This window comes from Sinohyriopsis cumingii, chromosome 6 (genome assembly GCF_028554795.1).
Source record: "Sinohyriopsis cumingii isolate HCF-2022 chromosome 6, ASM2855479v2, whole genome shotgun sequence".
NCBI lineage: Eukaryota > Metazoa > Mollusca > Bivalvia > Unionida > Unionidae > Sinohyriopsis > Sinohyriopsis cumingii.
The window spans coordinates 44245466-44267399 of NC_142966.1; the positions used below are offsets into that span (position 1 = coordinate 44245466).

Consider the following 21934-nt stretch of genomic DNA (forward strand, 5'->3'; position numbering starts at 1 on the left):
TAGAGAAACTATTTAATCATTTTCTAACAATGGTTTGTCCTTTTTGGTGACAAAAAGTTACTCATTAAGGACATACGAGAGGAAACTTCAAAACTGGCAGGTTAAACGTGTAAACATTATTGAAAGTGATGGGAAAAAATGTTCTTTGCTCAAACACGTGAGGAAGACGGTAGTAATTAAGTGTGCTAAATATTTTAATAGTTGTGTTCTGAATATAACCCATACTTGAAATATCCTGATTTCTAGAATACATGCTGTTCTTTTCGTCAAACATATGGAGAAAATAGAATAAAGTGACCTTGAACAATAAACTTAAAGAGTGAACTTAGAAAGGCCATATATAAAAGTCGTGTGGCACATTATAAATTCAAACGATTCTGGAAAACTTAGAAAAACCAGACTTTTTGTCACCAAGGCCAGAAGACAGTCTATCAGACTTTATTTCTTTGAACGGTACTGTTGCCCCAATGTAAGGACTTTAGATCTACCATCAGATTTTTTTTTTCAATTAAAAGTTCAGGCCGTAACATAGTTCTGATGGAGAGCGATATCTTGATTACTGACCCAACTAATGACAGTTACAATTTCAAATATGCTACATTATGGTGTATTGGATCAGTTGAACTCAGAGATAACACAACTATTCACCCTAACATACAAGCTATTCATGACAATTCAATCTAAAAAAAAACCACCCAACCATCAAATTGTAACCTGTAGTGCCAGAGCAAGTTCCAAGAATTATGAAAGCCTGGATACAAAGAAATCGACAGGTTTTGATAGCATACCCCTAAACTATTCAAATTGTGCACGCTATTTTTATGTCCAGAAATTAGCAAACCTTTTAATACTTTTGTTGACAAAGGTAAAGTTCCAGATCGTCGACAGTCGTCCTAAAACTTGTTATTCATTAAAATGTTTAAAACCTAAAACACTGATCTGAACTCGAACAATCTAACTGAAAACTATATAACCAAAAACACCGCGTTAAACTGGGAGTACACCATCAGACATTTCAACCTTTGTTCATGGAAAACATGCAGAATTTATCCCGTTTCACCACAGAAGACTATGAAGTACCCTGTGAGGACTGTGAAACTCATTAGAATGGATACTGATTCACAACTAACTTTTAGCAAAGAATGTCTAAGATCTGTCAGAAAGCAGCAAGACAAACATCTTGAAACGCCTCAACCACTATTTTCCCACTAATAATAAGCTACAGGTCCGCACATGCTTTATCATGTCAAATTGCAACCATCGTCCACATACTTGTCATTTATGTAGCAAGCAAACCTCGGATAAAATGGGGAAAAAAAGCAGTCGGGGATATAAAATTGGTGTTTGATAACCTTAATAGCTCAAATGACTGATACGAAAAGCAAGCATTCCTACTTGTGACATTTGTAGATTAAGATATATGGCAACTGAAGTATATAAGATACTTCAAAAGAAAAAAATGATCTAGTAATTTGGTAACATTCAAATCTAATATGGGACACAAAAATCTGGCAACAGTACCAAATTTAAAAGACCACAAGTTATGGTTCTCTCATTATCCTGGTGTCATATTTCTTGTCCAATGTATGCTTTTTTTTATTTGCATGCTGCATAGCCGCTCCGGTGGCCTAGTGGTTAGAGCGTCCGCCTCGGATGCGGGAGGTCGTGGGTTCGATCCCCGGCCGAGTCATACCAAAGACTTACAAAAATGGTACTAACAGCTGCCTCGCTTGGCGCTCAGCATTAAGAGGTTAGTGTTAGGACTGGTCGGCCCGGTGTCAGGATAATGTGACTGGGTGCGACATCATGCTGCATGTCTGCGGCATGATGCTCCAGTGCTAGACATCACTATAAACTGCCACATTGCAGATATCGTAGTGATATGACTGTAAAATTGTTAAAGCTACGTTAAAAATTCAAATCAAATCAAATAAAAAATCTAAGCATACTGTTGTACCGTCTTTTAATGTGATATATATATATATATATATATATATATATATATATATATATATATATATACGAAAAAATGCTTTGTAGTATAAGTGCATATTATTTACTGTCTTTTAATATGCCGTTACCGTTTTGCATAGGTGTTACCTACTTAGGCGTCTTGTTATTATTTTCAAACAAAATAATAACAGAGGCGGAGAATAACTTTGACGAAGTGGAATGTGGATATATATATATATATATATATATATATATATATATATATATATATATATATATATATATATATATATATATATATATATATACAGTGTAGCTAATAACATCAATTTCTAAGGAGCAAAAACCGCTTTCGACTCTTTTGAGTCTCTGTTGCAGTCAATTACAAAACAACATTAAACACAAAATTAGGCGCTGTATTTCAAAAACTTTACATAATAGATGTGCGGCCTAGTGGTTAGAGCGTCCGCCTCTCAAGCAGGAGGTCGTGGGTTTGATCCCCGGCCGAGTCATACCAAAGACTTACAAAAATGGTGCTTACAGCTTCCTCGCTAGGCGCTCAGCATTAAGAGGTTTGTGTTAGGACTGGTTGGCCTGGTGTCCGGGTAATGTGACTGGGTGGGACATCATGCTACATGTCTGCGGCATGATGCCCCAGTGCTAGTCATCACAATAAACTGCCACACTGCAGACATCGTAGCGATATGACTGAACAATTGTTAAAGCTACGTTAAAAATCCAGATTGCACACACACACACAACATAATGGAAGTATTGTTTGACAATTTTTTATGTCGTTCTTTTACTCAAAGCCAGATTATTCTCATATTCTTCTGTCATCCAAAACAATGCATTCGAAACATCTCATTCAAAAGGCCATGCACAATACACAAAACTGCACACACGATGAAACATTCAGAAAAGGCCTGACGTTTTGTCTGAACAATGGATGAACTGGCACTTCACCAGAAACCTTATAGCGGAGACAACATGCCGGTCATAAAATGTAGAAAAAGGAAAAGGCTCATTGGATACAATTTATCCTGCCTGCTCTACCATCGAGACATCCCCGAAGTAGGTCAGATCATTCGGAAACACTGGCCTATCGTATAATCGTGCAACACGCTACTTTACATACCAGAACAAGCTGGTAAAAGCGCACCACAGACCGAGAAAACTGTTGAAATGCTGCATCCTGGTCGGAGTAGAATTAACGCCAGTCACAAGCTACGACCAAATTAGCACACACGTGCTCTGGGGAAATTAAAGGTACAAATCTAGTCTGCGTATGATAGAGACCAACACATTCGTTACAACAGCATCGAACGAAAAATTTGAAAAATGAAGCATTGACCAAACAAACTTGTAAAAACAGAGAATGCAATTTATCTCATCCCATCTTAGATTTGCGACCTTTAGGATGCCGGAGAAACCGAAATGCTGGTCAAAAATAAATATTGTCACAGATCTGACTGAATGATAAAGAAGCTGGACATAAATCGATTTGCTGAATGCATTTTTCCTCTGACCATACTTTCGGTGATGTTATACTCTGCGATTGCTATCAACGGCAACGCCTAGGAACACTGAAACTAAACATCCCAACCAAGAAGACTCAAAAAGGGCATACACACGAAAATAAAATCAATATATGTTTTAGAGTTACTTTTTTTTCTCCAATTAAATAATTTATTCTTTTAGTTCCTCATATTCATTTACTTATCTATAATTACTGCCAGTTTTTTTGGCAACTCTTGATGGTACTGTGACATGTAATGGGCGTGAGTAAAGGAATATTTACTATTTCTCTACAAAATTAAACAAGAACCAGAGAAACTATTCCACAATCGAGAAGGAATGTTTAGCTTTAGTAATGGCTTTGCAACACTATGAAGTGTATATTAATTCAGCTCCTTCTCCTATCATTGTACATAGTGATCACAACCTCCTTACTTTCTTTAACAAAATGAAAAAACAAAAATCAGAGTTGGACTTTCATGTTGGAGAAATCAACACTGACAATAGGCACATCAAGGGAAAAGATAACCTGATTTCAGATGCAATGTCACGATAATAGTGTTTTTATATACAGGTATCCTTCTTATATATTTATATAAGGCATCTTTCTTTGTAATTTTTATTATCATATGTATATGTGACTAATGTGTACAAGAAAGCTTTACTGCATAAATCTTTATTTTTCCTCGTGAGGGCAGGTGTTATGTATTGTGTTTTGAACTTTTGGTCCATGAATGTAGATTGCAGTGAGCTATAAATAGTTTGTTCAACTGAGTTTTGTGTTCTATATAATGAACCTGTTTGGGTTAATTTTCTCTTGGATTATTAAGTCAGGTGGGTTGTGTTGCGACATAAGTCACGTAGAGATGAATTGCAACTTACAGTTATAATGGACTCGTGGAGATGAATATAAGGACAGAGTTGAACAATTATTCGAATTCCAAGCTCCTATTTCCTACTATTGTTCTTGTTTAAGATGCATTTGATGTTGTGTTTAGATTAATATCTGTCTGCAGCTGCATTTGATGTTGTGTTTAGATGTAATTTGAGAGGATTAAATTATTTAAATTATTCATTAGAATTACGAAGTGTTCATATGATAATCTGGACAAAAGCAACATTTTGGGATTATTTCGAATTCGTTCCAAGGAATTTTGGACAATGCCGTTTGATATATCAAGGCTGTTGGCTCTTCAAGGATATTGGTACATCAGCACATTCGGGACCTGGAGTTCATTCAGAATGCTCTATTCTTTTGGCCTTGTAGTGGACCGTTTATAATTATGTTGGATTCAATTCAAAATACTGCAAGTTCCTCTTACATTTTCATTTTATAACTTAGAAAATTAAAATATTTGTTAAGTTTTACAAAACTTGTTTGTTTGGCTTTTTCTGTTGCTTAGTTTAATAGTTGAAGACCATAGAGTGGTAATACCAATTTATCATCGAAATTCAACCAAAGGATGTCAAATTTAAAGCAATGCTTCACTTAGTTATAGTCGTGAAAAAGGTTAATAAATTCAACACTTTCTTGTGTGTTTATCGTTTCCCTCGTTTGCCAGATTTGTTTTGCAACTACCTCCGACAATTCTTCAAAGAGAGTTAAACTTTATTTATATATATATATATATATATATATATATATATATATATATATATATATATATATATATATATATATATATATATATATATATATATATATATATATATATATATATTATATATATATAATGTAGTCTCTTAAGGCATGCAGATGGGGGATGCACTGGGCCTATTCAGCATCGCTGAGACCGCAGGGGTTGGAATAGTTGAGTATGTTACTGATAAAGTTTTAGGTTTAAAAACCAAACTACTGTAATATGAAATGCAAAACAAATTAATAAAGATCTAAGAAAGCATTCCTATATGTGGGCATCGCAATTCTAATTTGCAAAACAAAAATTATATTCCTCTATAAATAGTTTCATTGAATCAGAATTACATTTCATTATAAAACAATATCTTAACTGACATGGATCAAACTGACATTTAAAAATTGGGTAATATACCGAGATGGTTTTTTGTTGTTGCGACAAAGGCTTCTTGTTGCTGTTGTTCTGTTTTGATTTTTTTCTTTCGCTCTTTAAAGAAGTGATCACCTTTTAGTTCAAGGTATCGATCACGCGCGTTAAGGAGTGACATGAGTCTTATGTAAAAATCACTGCATTTGATGGTCTCCTGTCAATAGCGCTCTTGAAATGCGACGAAATGTGACATATTGCAAAACATGTATATAAAAAGCTTTCGATATTTTGGATAATAAAAATCTAGATTAACGGTCTTAAAATCTTCCATCGATTACAAATATCTCTGCTGACCCTTAATCTCTCTTTTGGATATACGTTGTAACTGACAAGTAAACTTACAAGATAAAAATTACTACATCTGTGCAACTTTACAAAATTACAAATAAAAATCAACAGTTGTTTTCAACTTAAACTTAACCTCGATTCTGAAATTTAAAAAATTTATCTAAACTTTTTACAAATTAAGTGTTTGACGGCTGTAGGTTGTGCATATTATTTAATGTTAACATCTCAGACTCTCATTTCCCCGCGGATAATGCTAAGGCTAATTGAGATCCTCTCTTTACGGGGACCGCGTTATAGAGGGATACATGCAAATTATATGTTATACTCTCGGATTCAGATATCACATTTGGGAATCATGAGTCATTCCTTGATCCCAAATGTATTTATAACGGATTGATTGATTACACAAGAAGCACAAGAACTTTCTTTAATCTATCTAATCTTACAACACTTATCTACTGGAATAATCGGTGAATAATATATTCATGACGACAGAGCCATTTCAAAATAGAGAGAAGAATGTTAGTTTTTTAAAATTACATTTTAACATTCACGCCTCTATACGCAGTTACCTCTTTTTTAATACAGTATAATACACTACCCAACTACCTAACGAAAAGGGTAGGAGATTTTATATTATACTTACAAACATACCTTCACACAAGGGGGGGGGGGTACCATGCAAACGAATGGGGATAAAATATACACCCACCCTCGAAAACAAGTAAAAGGTATAAGTTGTTATACACATAAAATAAAATAAGGATATGAGGTTATATATTGAACTACAAAAGAATGACGTCCTTAAACATATACAAAAGTTTGGCAAATTAATAGTAACTCTCTTTTCTAGAGATCTGAGTTTCTATGAAAAGGGCCGTTTGGTTTTCTGCCCACCACTCCTTTACCTTAGTGGTTGCATCTTTGTCGGGCACCCCAGGCCGCACATCACTGACGTAGAAGCCACATAAGCCTAATACTAGGTTCTTCTTGGGCCGCCTTCTCCTCAGCATGGATTCAGTCTGTATGCACCTGCTGACGCATTTTCTCATGCACCCTCACATTCAGTCTGCACTGAAGAGCCTCTCTCTCTCTTTCTCCCCTCTCTCTCTCTCTCTCTCTCTCTCTCTCTCTCTCTCTCTCTCTCTCTGTGGTCTATGAGGTACTCCACTCTTTCCATCACACTGATTGCTTCCTTCAACTTTCCTACCTGGCACTGTCATTTTACTTTCTTCTTTATTCTAACAGGATCAGCGACGAATGTCACGACTTATTCACTTATCTTGGATTAGAAATGTTCATCAGGGGATTACATTTTTGTGATAGGGTTTAACGCCATTGTTCAGCACAAGATAGGTTGTACATGGCGGCCATTATAAATAGTGGACGAAGAACCCAGGAAAACCCCGGAAAGAACCACCGACCCACGAGAACCTACTGGTAAGCTTTCTCACATACCCACATTGGCCGAGCCCGAGACTCGAATGCACGCAGACAGAGGTGAGATGGCAGCGATTCATAACGGTGAGCGCTTTAGACCACTCGGCCACTCGGGGGCCCCCGTCGAATAGGTAACAGTACCCATTTGACGCTTTCGTGTATCCAAAGCGTACTATTCAATTGAGGTGTGCAGAAGAGGAAAAGAAGGGATAGCATAGTCGGAGTCGCCAAGTTGCAGCGGAAATATGCTGAAACGCCATGGACATAATATTGGTCAAATTTTTCCCAGTAACTACATCGGTCGGTCCCTAATAACCAATAACGTGCTAGCCACATATATTATTTATGGCGTCATACTAGTTATAAATTGCATTATTGTTTAACATTCAAATTCGAATTTTGTGTAAATAGTGTATTTCAGTACCGGAAATGTACTAGTTCGCAAAGAATCCCGACGTTGTCAAAATGGCGTTGTCCAGAACTCCTTTGAATAACTCACAATAGTTCCAGTATAATATTATGGGACAAAAATGAGCATTTTCTATTTCCACTGAACAGTCCAAAACATGTTTATCCTCTCAAATAATTTATAAATACAACGTGAAACACGTCTGTAGACTAGATGTTACAACAGGAACACAAAAATTTAAGAACGACTCCCATAAATAGGAATAAATCTGATTACCCAGTTCTCTCATTATATACACGTTCAAGAGTCTAGTACGCTTATATGTAGCTATATACCTCACGTGACAGATTTCAAAATACCTATTCATGTGACGTGACACATTCAATAGGAGTTAACTTAATTCTTCTAGGACACCACCTGATATATATATATATATATATATATATATATATATATATATATATATATATATATATATATATATATATATATATATATATATATATATATATATATATATCCAATGGGAAAAAGGACGACACCCGTAAACAAAATTTAATAATAGTTATATTATTAGTAATTGTCAACACGCACGTAATAATCTATTTATAGACCATATGCAGTTTTTACGCTCTTTAGCATATTAGGACATAACATATGTACATACACAATTTCAACTAAAAGATAATCAATAGAATTTACAGCCATGAATAAACATAAAACAATTAGATATACATAACAGTGGATTACCTTTCCAACGCACTTTAACTTCTTCAAGTCGACGTTTGCCAACTTTAAGTATTCGATTGAGAATGCTTTCGATATCGCATACATCGTCTTCTTTCTTGGTTTGTAACTCAGGCAAATTAAAAGTTCCTTCTAACACTTCTCCATTTACGTCTTCCAATTTATAAACAGTGACGTTCCAAACACTTTATTAGACACCATCACTTCGTTTTCAGGTGTCACATCTTCTAGTACATGTCCAGTGAGTGCTACGGTGGTACGATTGATTGTAAGCGGTGATTATACGTGATAACACATCGATGGTATATTTTGGAGTGTGTTGATGTGTAAATATTTCCACAGACGTTCTTTCAGGATTCTTTATAAACGGTCCACAACACTAGTTTTTGTTTCAGAATTTTCAGTTTGTATGGAACTAAAGTAAGTTTTTGTCCTTCCATAAGATCCTAAAGCACAACTGTGATATATTTCCAGAAAAGTGTGACTCTCATCTTCTTTTTCATCGCTCACCACTCCTCGTAAAAGAGATCCAACAATCGATCCTGAGAAAGGGGCAGAAAATCATCCTATCAGCAAGGGTGGAAATCCTTCATGTTCAACAAGCCTTTATTCTTTTGTCTATTTTCCTTTTCATCATTTGGCGAAGAGAGTTCCGAGGTTTTCTCAATCGCTGTTTCCGTATCATGGACAAAGGCAACTTTGCTCTTAAAACATTCAAAAGACATTCACAGATGGGATTGATGATTTCCTTGGGTGCTGTTTGAATGAGTTGCTTTCGCGTCGGTCCATTGGATTTAGTCAGGACTGTCAAAACATCCTAATGGTTAGCTGAAGAGGAGGGAGCTTTTTTATGCCTTTTTTGAGGAATGTTTTGTTTTCTTCTTGAGACGAGGAAGGTGGTATAAATTCCTTGGTGACATGCTGGTCTCCATTGATTGTTGGCACGTTGTATCAACTTCATTATGGCCAGCAGTTAACCATGACATATTTTCAACGCACTAAATCGTATGAGTTCTTCTTTGTAGAAATAAAGATAACATTTTAAGACAAATGTTCTGTATTAGATGATGCCACTCCTTTTTAGCCGCACCAACAATCGTTAACGCTTAACAAGAGGTCTCGCTGGAAAATCAAAAGTACCTTTAGAAATAGGTTTCTATGTTTTCATCAAATTGGGAAACATAGGTCTTAAATCAGGTTTGGCAGGTATCATCAGGAACGAAGAAGAAGTAGAAGTGGAGGAGATGCAGAGCATCCTTGCAGGAACAGAACAACTTTTTCTGGCAGAAGATGTTTTTCTCTTGGGACTTTTCTTCTTCGGTCTTCTTCTTCTTTTTGTGAGAGTGTGAACTTCGTTTTCTTTATAAGCTTCAGCATTTGGATCCCATTTTAGAAGTGAACGAAGAAGGACACCTCATAAATAATCACTTTCATCACAATTGAAAATGAATTGTTTATCGGTTTGAATATCGATTCTTGGATCAGCCAGTCGTGACGATGTACTTTATGGTTTTTTTTATTATCTAAAAAAACAACACATTTTGCTTGATGTGATATTTGATTGGTGCCTTGTAGCAACTGACGTGTAAGTCGTAAACCATTGTTACACATTTTTGAGATCCGCATGTAACAAATATGAACGAACTTCGCATACAGTGCACGAATACATTTGGCAGGACGACGAGGTTGAAAGGATGTCATGTTGAATACTATTAAAAAGAATACATGTTACGATGTTTGTCTAAAGTTGTTTTTTCTTCTCAGACAGACGCCAAAGGTGACGTGTGTGAAGGGGCAAATTTCTGGCGATCTAACAAGGATACATTGGTTGAGACCAGAGAACCATTAATTAGATTTATTAAGACAGGCGCGTATCATATGGCCATACTACCGTGTACGGTAATGTCTTTTAGAGGGAGAATTTTGTTCCTAATTAAGCATTTGTTTATACAGCAGCCCCACGGACTATTAGGGACACAGTAAACTTCATTTTCATGGTAAAGTTGTCACAAAGTGAGAAATCGCAAAACTCTGTTACTCAAACTACCAGGTCAAGCTGACCCCGACTTTGGCGCCTCTGAAAGAAGGCGGCAGAGATATTTGATTCTGTATGGTTAAGTTAGATATGGGGCGTGATTCCCACACAAAATTTCTTGGTCTTAAAAATTGCCACATCGGAAATTTTAATCAGTCTAAGCTTTTCCTGCAAGAGGAAACCCAAGAGTAGGACTCCGTGGGATTTGCAAGAAATTCCTCGTAAAAGAACTGTTGTCCAAAGAGGACTGTTGTCGAAAGGAACCGACGAAATAATTTGCCGATTAGAGGGAGGAACGTTGAAAACAAAGGTAGTGTGACAATTCCATGTAGTGTGACAATTCCATGTAATTTGTTGATGCCATATATCATGCTTTGCTGAATTATTTACTTGTATTTGCATGAATCTTTTTTTCTACATTCGTATAATAATTTGCTTTATCAAGTATAACTGTGTTGAGTTTATGCTTAGGAAGTCGTACATTAATCTTCTTTAGATAAGTTTGACCAGTTGTTTGAATGTCTTGTTTGCATACGAATTAGGCTCTAAAAATTTAATGCATTACATTAGTTAATATGATTACGAGAATCAGTGTGAATTCACCGAATTCAGAAGATTTCACGTATGATTAAGAGTGTGTATTGACTGAAAGGATTTAGTAATTGATGTAATGTATCCCATTTATTCGCTGTGTAAATTGAGGCTGATTCAGAACCCCAGACCTCGCGTAAGGTCAATGCGTAACGAATTAGCCATTTGACTAACTAGAGTAATTATAGGACATGTGGAGTCGATTGATAGCCTTAGCATTTGTCTAACACTGATAGTAAATCTGATAACGAGGGAGAATAATGAAGAATCCCCTGTCTCACAAATAACGGGAAATTTAGGTTGTCTCTATTTATATTGTTTTTAAAAGGAGAATATAGCTCCTGAGACGTATTATCCTGAGACGTACTATTCTGGGACGTATGATGTGATGTTACCCTGAGACGTATACTGAGAAGTATAGAGAGAATTGCAGTGAGACGTATAATCCTGTGACGTAATCCTGCGACGTATTAATTTCTGAAACGTATTCTGAGAGTATCCTGAGACGGATGGTGGAAAGTATCATCCTGAGATCCAAGGTTAACTGAACAGCTACAGTAAAAGCAGAACAAACTGAGGACGAGCAGGTTATGCAATCGTACAAGACGTTGACTCCGATTGTTCACTCGATCCTATGATGAACTAAATCTATTAGTAAACAGATCGGCTGTTTTATTTAAATCTATTTGCGTTTTTTTTTTTTTTGTGCTTCGGTGAAAGTTTAAATTTCTAAAAGCAGAGTATATTCCTGATGTAACGAATTTTTCACAGTTGTTGTATGTAATTGATTAAATTGTTTGTTTACATGTACGTGGGCTCGTGTTGGTTTGTTCTATATACCTGCTCAGATCTCTATCTATTCCACCTATAAGTTTCACCACTTATATTTATATTTACTCGAACCGGGCAATAACATCGAGGGCGGTCAAACCCTAGATAACGAAAACCAAATTAAGCGGGACACCCATCAGGAAACAATCCCCGCCTTACAACGTGTATATGACAGGACCTCTTTCTTAACAATGATTGTAAAACGAATTGGTACGAAAATCTCGAATAGTTTAGAAGTAATTTGATATCGATAAGTAAATACGCATGTGGTGTTCGAATGACATCGTCATACGCATGTGGTGTTCGAATGACATCATCATATGCATGTGGTGTTCGAATGACATCGTCATACGCATGTGGTGTTCGAATGACATCATCATATGCATGTGGTGTTCGAATGACATCGTCATACGCATGTGGTGTTCGAATGACATCATCATATGCATGTGGTGTTCGAATGACATCGTCATACGCATAATTCAGCAAATGTGTTCCTAACTGTTTTGCTAACATGTGCACTTGAGATTTGTTATTGGACTTTTAAACAAGACCGCATGATGGGGATTGAGACTTATGGTGCAATGTGCTTTACTTTGTTGAAATAAATTTGTGTAAAGGAATTAATACTAGCATTACGATGATGTCCTTTTGAAAGTTTAATTTCTTCTTACGCATTCTCCTGACATTTTATGGAAGATAGCTACGTGTGTTTGACTAGCCATTATCCCATCGTCGTCGCAAGGAATGCCTTCTGCAAACGAAATGGATTCTCCTTGATTTTTCCTTCGAGTAATTTGTAAACTGGTTGCCACTCTTTGTAACACCAACACGTTGTGGAGGACGATCGAAAAATTGTGTCACAATGAATCTACGTACCCGCTCCGGTGTTCTGCTCTTCTATGTAGAATTGAGTGATCTCTTCGGGAATGTCATTTCTTCATTCTTTTCTTTATGTACATTACTACGTCCATTTCTACTACTTCAATAAACTTCATGGACTTGTAATATTTCTTCCTCTATTTCGGGTTCTTCTTCTTCTACCGCTGTTTATTAAATAGTCTCTCGAGTCATTGTCCATTCGGTATTGTTCTGTACTAGGAAAATGTCGATTTCGTATACTTTTACCAGAGCACGAAACAGTTCGACACTGACCAATATTTCTGGCAACGAGGTTGGTCTTGATTACACGTTTCAGCACACGTACCACATAAATGAAACACCAGTTTTTCTTCGCAATGATATAGCAAAAAAAAAAAGATGGTATACATTTGTCGGGGGTAACACTTTCAACCCTTCATAATAACCAGTGTGTTCCACGTCAATATGCTCTGTCAGCATTTCCGGTTGGCGGTTTGTGAAATGAGCATATTTGCACTATCAAGGATACAAAGAACACGTCGACGTCTTACAAGAAGCTTGTGTCATTCGTTGGTCCCCAAAACAAACGGTCGCGTGGATTTAAAGGTTCGATATCCACCACATTTCGATCACTTGGTATCCCTTACTTTCTAAATTCAGGGGACGCTGGTATGTTTTCCCATACAGCTCTTCTATGGTGAAGTCTCAGAAATAACTTTCCGTTCGTTGAGAAGAACACATGGGGCATCCATGAAATAAACATCTCTGGAATTCGTACACTATATGGGGCTTTTCTAAATCCTCACCTCCCGCGGAAAGACTTCCAACTTTCTTTTGTCCTGTTTTTAGCATGTTGTATCCATTTTCCTTCACTATCACATAAGTAATGGAGCCAACGCAAATCTTTGGTGGAATATCGACGGCTAACATAGAAATGGGATCGAGGGGGTACGATGGCTAGTTGCTATCTAGTGCTAATATTAGTACCCCATCTTCTACCTCGTGGACGGGGTACTAACGTGAGCATATATGTGTCAATGGAGCAAGCCAGTGTGTGATTCGTTTAGCCTAATATCAACAATTTGAACATATTCCTTGCACATAATACAATAAATTTAATTTATTTGATACCGGAAGTATCGCAAATCATTGTAGAAATAGTTGTAAAATCTCGTTTACCTTTTTCTCTCTCGATATTTTCGTTTATATCGTCCGCCATATTAGTTAAAAAATGATTACTTCCGTTCTCAGTCTCGTTTGCTTGTGTGCCATTGAAGGACACCGAGGCCTTATTTGGAAAAGTAAACAAATTGTAGTAAAAATATGGCGCGGTTTGAGTCAGAAATTCTGCGAATTAAAAGTAAATACAGTTTATCAGCAACTTTGAAATTCCACCAAGAAGCCATTATTCGCCACTTGATTGATAATAACATAGCGTAGAATATTCAAATATGATCTGGCAAGCCTTACATAGAAAAGGGGTGACGGCGAGAGTCTCGAGTTATCTGTCATGGCGGACTCGGTGAGGTTAATGTAACCATGCCAATTTATTTTATCGTGTAAGGGATTAATAAATTCAAAATAAGACAAACTTCTTTCATAACATCATTATACTTATGTAGTAGATTTCTGCACTATTTGTTTTTCTGACTTTAGTGGTGATTTTGTTTTGCTCCATTACATGATATTAGATCCGTTCGTAGCCCCAACCACAAGTCAAGTTGAGGCTACGAATTCGTAGCTAGTTGCTATTGGTTTCATGACTATCTCTCTGCAGATTCAGATTCAACCAAAGTGTTTGCGATTGCAGAAGCTTTCTTCAAGTGATCGATTCCTCCGTGATCCAGACATAATTGCCGAAATTTTCCACAACCCCGGCGTAAAATGAGTTAGTGACATATAAAATAGTTTTATAAAAAATAAAAAAATTCAGTGTCTCTAAGCTCAAGAAGCCTTTTTTTAAAAATAAAAATAAAAAATAAAATAATTAAATACAACTTTCTAAAAGACAGAGATAGTTGGAATCTTGTGTGAGCGTATGTTTGTAAGTCTAATTCGTGTCTATAAATACACTCCTACTTTTTTCGTGAGATGGTAGAGTTGTGTGTTATGTTGTAATCAAATGGCGGCTGCTTGATAGTGGCATGTGTGATAGAAAGTAATAAAAACTCAGCTGCTGAATTTTTAGGCGTGTTTGGAATGTAATATAAATTTTTTAGCATTACATTTTTCCTACATCCCAAGAAACGTTTAAACATGGAAACGGCCTAAAAATATTTTAATATAGGATTACCGCTTGTCCTCAGAGCAGATAATGCTTTGCAACATTTCTAGAGCAGTCTGGGGACATGATAAAGCCTAACTTCAAGTTGTCTTGTCCCAAAGGCGACTCACGCATGTTCACTTATGGACAAGTTTAGCACTGGGCTTCCTTTGGTCCCATGAGTGGCCCTCGTATATTAACCTACTGCGTAATGTTAATTCCCGTATGTCCCCAGAGAGGTTCAGACGCCTACTCATGTTGGTCGGTAAGACTTCAGTCTGAGTTCTTACATATTTTTACATGCGATTTATTTCTTTCTTTGATTTTGTAAGTTGTTTCAATCCCTTTGCTGACTGATCGTGATGCACAGAGCAGTACGTCTGCAAATGGATTTTACGACCGTGTCATTTGCGTGTTATGAGCGCGAATGTATGTATGGCTGATTTTATGCAGTTAACACAATAATTGAAGTAGCGTTCAGCATTATTCATACAAGACGGATTCCAAACATATACTGTAAGCAATCAATACAGTAGTACGTTAAACATATTAAAACACAGTTGTACATGACTTGTGGGAATAAATACATGGACAAATTCTAAACATTCGTGCAAATCAATACAGCATATATATATATATATATATATATATATATATATATATATATATATATATATATATATATATATATATATATATATATATATATATATATATATATATATATATATATATATATATATATATATATATATATATTGTGTGTGTGTGCCGTCACATATACAGTTACACACAATTTAAGATGGATTAATATCATCCATGCATCCTCGTGCATGCAAACATACAAGTAAAAGAATAAACATTGATGTAGGGAGCTAAAATCCCTTAATAAATCAAAACAGCTATAATTGACAAAAATAGGCAGAATGTGGTTTAAAACTTTTTAAAAAGTCAGACAGTTTTCAGAAGCACACAAGCTTGACAAGTATAAAACTTCAGTAAAAGCTATTTGCAAAATTTCATAAAATCTTTGAAAGATGCAGCTGTTTTTTCGTTATTATCATCAGTTTTGAAGTTAAAATTGTGTCTAATCATAAATACAATCTTATCTTGAAAACGTTTTTGTTTGCCTTTGTCAAATATTTCCACAGCTGGCTGTTGTTAAATTGCTGTTAGGTACGAATTAATATCTAACCGAGATCTCGAGATCTGTATTTCGATTAAATGACCGCTCCCTCCTGTTGTCGTGATATAATGATTTTTGCGATGGAGTTGAAAGGAACAGCCAATATTTTGATAGTATGGCGGACACTGTGATCGTATGTAGGACACGATAGCATAACAAGTTGGAATCATGCCGCAACCACCGCCCAGAAAGGTATGTAAATGACTTAAAATATTAAACTTAGTCCACTTCATCTGAAGATTGACACAATCGGATTTTGCAATGAAATGACTCTTTTAAATTTACAGATGAAAGTGACGGCTGCCCTTAAGAATATACACAGTGAACAAGTGTCTAAAATACAAGCCAAACATCAACAAGAATGTGATCTGTTGGAAGACATCAGGTATATTTACTTGCACGTGCTATTAATTGTTATAGTTAGTATTTAATTAGAATAGCTGTCATATTTATCTGCTTCTTATTTCAAGCCATTACTACCCGCCTGCATGCTGCCGTGCCTACGTTGATTGTTGTACTGTAGTGCATCTGTTAGTTCGGCTTCGAGTTTTAAAAAGTTAATATTCTTCATACTTTGTGTTTACTGTAGCCACTCGAAAATCGTGATGGAAAGAAGCATTTTTACGAATGGATCAAGTGAAACAAATATAGTATGATTATGAAAGTAATATTTTGCAAAGATATATTTTGTATTTGCATGCAATTAATATTCCAAATTTATGTATCAAATTGGACAGTAAATCAGTTTGACCAAAGATACAGTAATTTAAGATACCAAAGATACTCTAATTTAAGATACCAGAGATACCGTAATTTAAGTTAGCATGGAGGACATTGAGATGGGAACACACAAACCTAGATTTTGAAGAACCAGAAATGGGCAATTTGGGATATGGGGAACTGGGGAAAAAGAACAATTCAAACTATCAGTTGGGGAACAGAGCAAGTCAAACTCATCAGCTATGGAATAGTGATGTTATCATATACATCCATCATTATCAGGCTTGGTGCTATGACAATATCAGCCAAAAATATAGCTCTGCTGTATGTTATGGCTGTGATATGGGCACTCCACACCCCATCCCTCATGTCAGTTTCCAAATCAGTGCAGTACATGGCATTAATGAAGATAAGCATGAACACCACAATCAGCTGTGTCCTCAACATCAGCACATTCAGTGAACCATGTTTGTCAGAAATAAATAGCAGCAGGCAATGGTCAGTGGACAAAATGAAAAAGAATGTAATATTCCATGAGTTATAATTTTAATAATTGGCCAAATACTTGTAAGGTAAAATATCATCAGAATGCTTTAAATGATGTGATGTTATTCTGGCAGTATTGTATAATAAGTGGTAATATCATGGTACAAGTTTAGGTTCTTGATAATGTTACTCTTGGGAACACAACAATTTTTCCTATGATCACGTTGGAAGAGGACAAACATGGAATATATAGTAAAGAAAAAAGGGCAACAAAATTGAAGAACATCTAAGAAACAAAAAACATTTATAGTATGACAACTAGGGGATAGAATAGCTCATACTGAGTGGGGCTACTGTCACAATAAACAATTAGGGAATAATAGATTTTGGTCAGTAGTCAGGACAGCTCAGACTGCACAACTGGGAAACAGAAATATTAAGCCTGTGGAACATTAAAACTAAGACTATATCAGGAGATGTCTTGGGGAAAAGGACAACTCGGACCATGCCAGATTGGGATTACTCAGAATATATTGCCACCAAGGACAGGATGCCTCAGATTTCAATTGGGAAACTGAACAATCCAGACTTTGGGGATCAGAACAAGTTATACTTTGTAGCAACTGGGGAACAATAACTGCAACAGATTTGGAACCCAGACTTTGGACAGCTGAAGAACAGGACAACACAAATTGAGGAACAGGAATTTCATACTGTGGACAACTCTGCCTATTCACAACTGAGAATAGTCAACACAGACTTTATAGCTAGTGGTTACAGGACAACACAGAATCTGGACAAATGGCAACAAAACAACACAGTCTTTAAGGCAACTGGAGAACATGAAAATCAGACTTTGGACAACTCAGACTATTCATAATTGGGGACAGACACAAATTTTATAACAGTTGGAGCATGGAATGCTTAATACAAGGAACAGTGGGGCAACAGAACACCTATGACTATGAACAGCTGGTAATTGGACAACCCAAACTGCAGTATGAACAAAGGAAACATGTCTACTTGGCAAAAGACAGCGCAGAACAAAGATCAACTTAGCTGGCACCAATTTATCTAGAAAAATTTGAGAAAGTTACAAAGCCAGGGATTTTCCTTTGTTTGTTTTTTTTGAGATTACTGGTATCTCCAAATACGTATTAGTTTGTATGGTGAGTTTTGTCAGTTGAGACCTTAAGAAAAAGTTGAAACTATTTAATGAATAGTGTAATTTAGGTATTTTGGATTTCTTCATCTGAACTGAATTTTCAGGTCAGATTGTAAAACTAAACAGTCTAATTCGATTGGGAATAGGGTCCATATTTGCTGCAAAATTGACCTGAGCAAATCACTGAAAGCATTTGTCACAGTCCAGTTTACCATGTAAAACCACCCGAAATGTCCTTTATCTCAGAGCTAGACTAATCAGTTCAGTATTTAAGTGTGTTGTAGGTTGTCTTGCTTGTCCATGATATGAGTTGTCCAAAAGTAGAAAAGAAAATATCTTGTCTCTTCCTTTTCCATGCCTCCTTCAGACATTTATCAATATGAATTAGACGGCAGTGTGGCTTATTCTTCACATCTTCTAGTGATTGACAGATGCATTGTTATTTGTTTCCATGTATGGATTTTTTTTTTTACATATGCAGTTCATTGGTTATCTGCAAAGTCTTCCCAGATGGATCCATGATTATTGACAGTAATTTTATTCCCACTGTCTCCATCATGTTCCTTTGCAGTGGTTAATCATAACTAATTGTGTCATTACCTGTCACAGGCATAGTGGTTTTCTGGTTTTAAGAAAATGAACATTAGGGTGAAAGGGAAGCTTAAGAGACAGGGAAGTGGTGCAAATGACTCATGCAATGTTTCTACAAGAAGAGTTGGTATAAACAGGGAAATCACACAAAAATAAACAATGATAAAGTAAATGACTAATATTGCACCATGAGTCATAATTTGTCAGGAAGATCTGGTTGTCACAGCAATAGTATTTATTTATGTGAAGCAATTTTTTGTACCCAGCCATAAGATGAAACAGGCAATAACGTCCATGCTCACTTTTTACATGTACATCAGGAAGTTTATGGATCATTACATCCCAGTCAGACATGCAATTCAGTGTGGGTAGCTGTGGTTCTAAATAAATAGATATTTTTTCTGATCCAGAATTAAAGCATTGCATTCCTTTCTTAGGAAATAAAAAGTAATGCCCCCCCCCCAATCCATGATAAGTGAAATGTAAAAGGTCACTTGGACTAATTTTTTAATTGTCAATTAGCAGTGAACTAACACTTGTTGTTTCATAGAAATCTCCAGTTAAATAGCTGCAGCTGATTACTGTAAATTTCACTGATAATTTTTTTTAAAAACTACTTTTAACACATTATTGGTTATATCATGCGGAGGAAATGGGAGCCTAGTGCCTTTCTTATGGGTACAGAGAGGCACCCAGCCCAGGATTACAAATCTGATGCTCTACTAAGTCACAGCTTACACTGAATTGTGTTAGGAAGAATGCCATAAAGCACTGTAACTGATCTCGGACTATTCCTGTTCAAGGAGAAAGTGAGTCATTTGATTTCAGTTTTAAGACAGCTTTAGTTGAAGAAAGAAAAAAAAAAACTCAGTTCAGATTATGGTTAGTCATAGGTTCATGTTCATGGCCAGCATTTTCTAAAATACAGAATCTTTGCCCCCAAATAAGGAACAAGAAAAAACACAACAAATCAAAGAGGTATTTTCATTAGTTGGCATGGAAATGTAACACTAAGCAAGAATTACACTTTTGCCATGTTATCTGTCCATATTTGCATGGACTTGATTATTTGTACATATTTTATGCAAAAGACACCTGCATATAATGAATCATCTAGAAACATTGAGAACTAAACCTAGCATCAACATTTGGAATTCCTATCTTTAATAACATTATCTATGCAAATTATTCATTGTTTGGTGAATAGCTGTAGGGTAGAATCCTAGAAATAATGATTGTTATCTTCAGGGCTATCCAGGCTTCATGATGCATGATGCAGTGTCTATTCTGGGATGCACATTTGTCGGATTTGTTCTAATTTAAAAAAAGCGAATCAACTGATTGTGTGAAAATTGTTCAGTATAATGTCAAGCTCTTCCATTTTATTTCATTAATTTCATCTTATTTTCAGAAAATTCTCATAATTTGCAACTTTTGTGATTTTTAGTGACATGATATTGTGCTTAATGTTTAAATGCTAGAGTGACATGATACTGTGCTTAATGTTTATATGCTAGAGTGACATGATACTGTGCTTAATGTTTAAATGCTAGAGTGACATGATACTGTGCTTAATGGTTATATGCTAGAGTGACATGATGTTGTGCTTAATGTTTATATGCTAGAGTGACATGATGTTGTGCTTAATGTTTATATGCTAGAGTGACATGATATTGTGCTTAATGTTTATATGCTAGATTTCAATGTGTTTGATTTCAGTCTCTTGGTACTAAAGGGACTTTGATTACAACTGACTATACTCACTTAGAGGTCGAGTCAAACTGCAAACAAAAAAGATCCTGATCCGCCATAGCATAATGCAGTCCAGGGTATATGTTGTTTGTTCAAATTATTGCTTCTTAGAATCTGCACTGACCCAGATCTGCTGGTGCATTATGAGATGGTAGATCTGGGTCTATGCAGTTTGCAGTTGGACTCAACTTATAAGCAAGTATATATGGTATGTGGATTAAAGTTGGTACTAAAAATTAGATCTGACAGGCATAGATAAATGTTCATGTTTAGCTGACCTTTGGAATTCCTGGTCATCTTACATTAAATAACCTACATAAGGCATTGTTTTTCTAAAAATGATATGTTCCTATTCATAATTTTTGGGCTTGCATTGGAATGTATGTGTGTGTTTTAGAGTTATTTAACTGCATTTCAGCACACTCCTTGGTATACAGTTCTGAGTAAGTTTATGTGTCTCTGGCAAGTCAGGTCACAACATATAGGGTCCATACTATCCATTTGTTTGTTTTTGTTTCAATGTTTTGTTAGAAAAGTGCTGCAGAAGGGAATTAATTAATCTGGATCTTTCTCTGATTTCACTTGCATCATTATCTGTTATCTTTCTGTATTTTACTTAAAAATTCCAGCTTTCTCCTAATTATTTATCTTTTAAAACAAGTAAATAAATTCTGAATTGTGTATTTCTGCAAGTTTCTTCCTTTATAAATCCTCTTTCGTTGTGAATACAGTCTCGAAAATACATAAGGTTAGCGGTTAACAGAGACTTTTCACTATAACTTAGTCAGCTAATGAGGTAAATCTTTAAATTTTAAATTTACCAAATGTATTGTTTTAATTCAAATCACTAGCCCTTTTAATATATTTGATCACCTTTGGTAATTACTAGTGTCCACATACACTACAAAAAATGTATTCAGGAACAAGGCTATCATTTTGTTACACTTAAAGAACATTTATTTTTTGTAGCAACTCGTGAGGCAATATTATTTGTGTAGCTATTCATATACAGGTCATGCAAAATAATGATCACTC

General features: G+C 35.7%; 1 protein-coding gene across 1 annotated transcript in view; it reads left to right on the forward strand.

Annotated features, from left to right (window-relative positions):
- LOC149796828 (uncharacterized) overlaps nt 1-21934 on the forward strand; it is a 275249-nt gene that overhangs the window by 77460 nt on the left and 175855 nt on the right. The window contains exons 18-19 of the mRNA XM_089960653.1: nt 16346-16377; nt 16473-16570. Of these exons, the coding sequence (XP_089816779.1) occupies nt 16346-16377; nt 16473-16570 (130 nt within the window). The remainder of the gene's footprint in view (nt 1-16345; nt 16378-16472; nt 16571-21934) is intronic.